Source organism: Nestor notabilis, unplaced genomic scaffold (assembly GCF_000696875.1).
Source record: "Nestor notabilis isolate BGI_N333 unplaced genomic scaffold, ASM69687v1 scaffold1049, whole genome shotgun sequence".
Classification (NCBI taxonomy): domain Eukaryota; kingdom Metazoa; phylum Chordata; class Aves; order Psittaciformes; family Psittacidae; genus Nestor; species Nestor notabilis.
In genome coordinates, this window is record NW_009944835.1 from 16,711 (window position 1) to 22,243 (window position 5,533).

Consider the following 5,533-nt stretch of genomic DNA (forward strand, 5'->3'; position numbering starts at 1 on the left):
ATTCTTATAATGTAAGTCATGAGCCTTCCTGGCTGTGAGGCCCAAGACATGGCCTCTCACAATCTCTCCGTGATCCATTTTCTCTTATTCTTTAATAGTCGTGTTTGAGAGCTGAGCAGACAGCAAGCAGCCTACATATAAACTCTCACATATAGGCACATATATATTCAAAGAGGAGTACAACACCCATTCAGGACTGCACCTTAAGGAGAGATAAATCCATTATATGCAGCTGACCTTACTGGATTTGCAGATGTGTGATAATCTCGTGTATCAGATGATTCATTCTTATATAAAATTGCAAAATGAGAGCTCACATGCACTTGGGCTCTGTTGTGACTCTGCCTTGCCTGCACAAAACAGCTCCTGAAACTGCAGCTCTGCTGCCACGCATGAATTTACCACCTTTCTGTCTAGCCCTGATGAGACCACTACCTTGTAATACAGGTGGCAGCTCTACCCTCGAGACCTCCACCACAGCCGCAGCAGCAGCGGGAGAATTTCAGAAGAGGCTTGTTATAAATGAAAGCCCAGTTGATCGATCACGGAGTGGTGATTGAAACTCATCTGAGTTAAGTGAGCATTACCCTTCTCTGACCTGCAAGTCATACATTCATTTACACAGCACAGAAGGCACCAGGTGGACCTGGAAAGGTTCTCTGTCCATTTTGTGGGCACTTGTATGCATTGCAGAAATGCATACAAGTGCCTAAAGTACAGGGCAAATGGGAACAAGCTGGACAATCTTGGTTTCATTTATGGAGACAATACTATTTATTTCCTAAATAATTTCTGTTGTCCGTAAGAATGAAAATTACAGGATACAATATTTGTAATTTTATTGCTTCAGGCAGTTGTTTTGTGCTTGGATATATGCCCCTAGATGGGACCCTCTGCTCAGACTACTCAGAGTTTATTTAATGCACATAGCTGGGGGAGGCCAGCTCTGTTTAAAATGAAAGCTTTCATTTCAGTTCTCTTGGTGTATGGGAGAGATACAATTTAAAGGAAATGGCAGGGTGTGCATAGGAGGTACTTAAGGGGGATACGTATTTGTTATAATAAGGAGAACTGTTTGCAGTACATATAGGATCTCTAACAGATTTTAAAAGACTTCGGGGTCCCACTCACGGTCCATTGGACTTGTGTTCCTGTTAGCCCTGTGGATAGTTTTGGAAGTCTTCTTATAGGCTTCTTGTATCTTCTTTTGTTTGTACAACTAGATCAGTGTGTGCTTTACCAGGAACAGATAAAACTATCCGATGCAGTAGCAGTGATTGATGTACACAGGGCTTTTACAGAGATGTCGTACTTATTGCACTTTTCAATGAGGCAAGCCTCAGACCTGTAGATGAATACTGTATGAGTCATTCTATGTTTTGACAGCAGAGATAACTAAAGTGCACCAGAATACATACAGGTACTTTCCTGAGTAAGATCTTGTACCTATCTTCTAGAGGGATGAAGCGTGCAGGTGACTTTATTGTAGACATCATTATAAATCTGGATGTTCTAGCTCTGAGTTCTGAGTAGGATATTCACATAGTGCCTCTAACAACAGGTTTTATCCTCAACTCTCTTCCCCCCAAAAAAGAGGCTGGGCTGGCATATAAACATTAATGAAGGAATACGAAATAAATACAACCACATACTGCTTTATTACAGAAAGGATATGCACATATACATATGTAGAAATAATTTGTTTTAAAAAAGGAGGAAAAATAAAGTTATATAATCAAGCACATCTTACTATATCTTACAGACACTGTGAGTAGAGATCTAGAGCAGATTTTGATTTCTCCTAGGTTGTTCACTTATGAAGAATTTGCTTCCGAACTTTCAAGTATATAATAATTCAAGGTATTTACCAGAGAACTACAGAACACATAGTAAACTTTCTGTAAAATACTTAAAACAATCAATCAATCTCTAGAACCAGAATGTTGTTCTCTATTAAACACCACAAATTGAATTGTCTTTTCAGTTCAGTCAAAGGCAAAATTCCATTGATTGGGTTTGGAGTTGCACCTTATTCATTGGTTATAAAAATCTATTAAAATATTACTATTATTGATTAATTGGGGTAATTTATTAAATTAATTTGTATAGGACTATTTATTTTCCAGTAGCCTTGATTTCTTTACACTGTGGCTTATCAGAGGTGCATGATTTTACTATTAAACATATTGTTTAGCTTGTTTTAATGTGAACTGTGAGAAAATGCTGTCACTATTTACGTTCTTTATGCCTGTAAACTACGCTTGTGTGAGCGGGTCTCAGCAAAACTATTGGCCTGATTGTTTGAAAGACCCTTATTTCAAAATATATATATTACAGAGTCCTGCAGCGAATAACCAACAAGGTGTTTGTGATCTGTACAATATTGCAAAAATGTTGTAAGCCGCAATGAGTTTGCAAGGGAATACTGCTGCTTCTAAAAAAGAAGGACGTGAATGAGTTTGACCTATATGGATTACAAAAGAAATATTAACTTCTACCAAGAAGATGATATTTAGGATGAACATAAAGTATGTTTAATCTCAAATAAGGAGTATTTTTCATATGTTTCAGCTTACCTTCCTCTGTGGAATACATTCTTCATGCAACCTTCCATTAAACCTACAGTAAACCAATCCCTTAGTGAATGCCATTCTTTTAAACCATTATTTATCTTGTCCTTATTCACTGTTATCCCCTCTTCCCCAGGCAGGTAAAAAAAAAAAAATAAATAAAAACCAGCAGCTGCTTAACCCCCCTTCTTTTGCAATAGGCCAGAATTTCACACCACGGCGGAACTTTAAGCCTTTTATTACTGTTTTATACATAAAATGCAACCCAAAGAAAAGCCACAAAACACAAAAGCTATTTCAAGTTACTATTAAAATAATACTAAACATTCACCTTTCTGTGTATTGAATTTGTCCCTGCTGCAGCATCAGTCACAGCAGAGCCCAGCAGGGCTAGTGCAGCTCCAAACAGCAGCAGTTACAAAGCAAAAGGCAAAGGCAGCTTTCTAGCTGCCCTTTTGTGCAGAAGCTGAAATCCATCCAGATAGATTGAATGCTTCAAAACAGGAAAAGGCAGGAGGCATCTAGACATACTGACTTTTGGAGTATGAGATTTCGGTCTTCCTGTGCAAATGCTGGCTGTGACTAGGATACTGGTTTGGTGTGGAGTACCTGTAGCTTCTGGTTTTCACACAACAGCAGCAAAAGCACCAGAATATGGCTCCAGCAGCAATGAGGCAGAAGGCAGCTACCCAGCCAAGGTAGAGGGCCTCTCCAAGCTCCCTTTTCTGTGCAACATCGACCACAGGGTTGTAGAAGTCACTGATGATGGTGTTGGCAACCCAGCAGACTGGAATGAGCTCAACAACACCCGAGAGGATGAAGAGGAGCCCAGCCACGAGAATAATATAGCCTTTGGCTTGCCAGCTGCTCTGTGTGCACGGCATGCACTTCATCCCAATAATGGCAACCATGAAAGCGAGGAACGAGAGCACTGACCCAGCACACATCAACCCTCTGGATGCCTGCAGGTCTGGCGAGAGGGCCAGCACGGAGTCATAGACCTTGCACTGCATCCTGATGTTGGCTTGCCTGACGCAGTGCATCCACAGACCTTCCCAAATGGTCTCAAACACGATGATGTTGTTCTCGATGAAGGCAGACACCCTCCACTGAGGCATGCCTGTGACGGCAAATGTCCCAATCATGCCAATACCACCAACAAGCAGCCCAGCAATCTGCAAAGTACCACCGACCATATTGCCTTTGCAAGGTGAGCCACACTTCAGCAGGTTCCCCAAGCCAGGCGCACGCTGCTGGCAAAAAATTCAGCACCTTTTTCCAAAAGTCGTTGTCCCTTGTGCCAAGAAAGTCTCAGAGTCGATCTGCACAACTTTAAATCAGCTTAAATCTGCACACACTACCTGGGACTTGGCTGCACCTTCGTCTCCTTTATAATTCCCCTGCCACCACTGACTCTAAAAGGCAAACTAAGCAATCAAGTGGAACAACTTCCAAAGCAAGAGAAAGGACAGGGTGTGTGTAAACCAGCAAGAGCCACTTAGGATAAACATACCTTCTGAGGAAAATGCTTTGCATTGAAGCCATTTACTTAAAAAATTAAAAAAAAAAAAAGAAAAGAAAGCCCTACCCTTAACTCCAGCTATTATCTACAGGTTTGCCTGTGTTAAGGAAATGGACTGGTCCCAGCAGGGAGACTTGGGTGAGTACTGGTGCAGTAACTGAGGCTGTTGCACTTAACAAGCAAGAATATTCTGCCTCAGCTCGATGGCAAATTGCCAGGAGGAAAGCAGAGCCGCACTACCTGCCACAGGGCCTCTGCTCCCAAAAGTACTTTTGTTCTGAAGCTTGAAGGAGAGTGCTACAGTGATAGTATCAAGGAACAAAGCAAATCAAAAGGATAAAGTAACTCTGAACCTGAAAGAGTTCTGCAGAGGATAATGAAAGCTGTGAAAGACCATTTAAGAGGTAGAAAGGAACAATAAGAGACCTCAATCTTTCTAATACCTGTATGCATATATAGCTTTATATATTTCTGTTGCTCTAGAGAGTGTTATGGGAACAGACAAGCTTCTGGAGACATCCACATGCTTAAATGTTTGCATAATCAGGTCTACAGAACAGTGATTTAAGCTATGTAGCAAATTGTTTTCCTGTGCAAAAGCGAACCCAGCAATTACCCTGTAATGGAGTCTAGTTCAGTGGAAATCATTGGCTCTCCCAGTAAACACCTGTTAGAGATATCCATGTACAAACAAATAATTTAAAAGTAATTTAGAACATCATATTCATAAAAAAATAAAAATAATTTAAAAACCTAAACAAAAAACCCAAAACCCAGCACATAATAATTACAGAGAGCAGTTGAACTGTTCATTCAAGATATGACCAGCAGACAATCCTGGAAAATGTCAGGTGAAGAAATATGAGAAAGTCAGAGCAACAGCAACCACAGTCAAAAATGTAGAAAAAAACCCCAGTCATGTAACAGTGGATTCTTTTTACAAATTCATATAGCTATAAAATAATGCATGAAATATTCAGCCTGATCTCTGCATATGCCTTAACATGGAAAATAAAAAAATTATGCATAAATTAGCATTTTTCATTACAAAATAGTATGCCATATGTTAAGACAAGAACTAATTTGTTATACTGTAAAAGATCAATTTCAGTTGTAATTAGCTAGATATTGAAATACTGGTCTTCTGCTAGTCATTTCAATTTTCTTGCCTCTATTTCTTTTCTTGCCATTTATATACCTTCAAAACAGAAAGTAAATGCAAAAAAATAGAGCAGTGCAGTGCTAAATATGCCAGCTTTTTGGCATATCAAAGATAGGGAAAAGATAAAAGTCCCACTTACATGTAATATTCTATGCTCCCTAAGTGTGTTTCTGTGTGTGTGTGCATAAAACTCTGGTTAGGAGGCAAGTCAGAAGTACTCTACAAATCTTTCCATACTCATTTTGGTTTTCATATCCACCTGCTTTTCCAACCTCTGCA

General features: G+C 39.8%; 1 protein-coding gene across 1 annotated transcript; it reads right to left on the minus strand.

Annotated features, from left to right (window-relative positions):
- Positions 1-3,091: 3,091 nt before the first annotated feature.
- LOC104411999 (claudin-8-like) lies at positions 3,092-3,766 on the minus strand. Its single transcript, XM_010022578.1, has one exon. It carries the CDS (start codon positions 3,764-3,766, stop codon positions 3,092-3,094), a length of 675 nt encoding a protein of 224 aa, XP_010020880.1.
- Between the last annotated feature and the right edge of the window lie 1,767 nt (positions 3,767-5,533).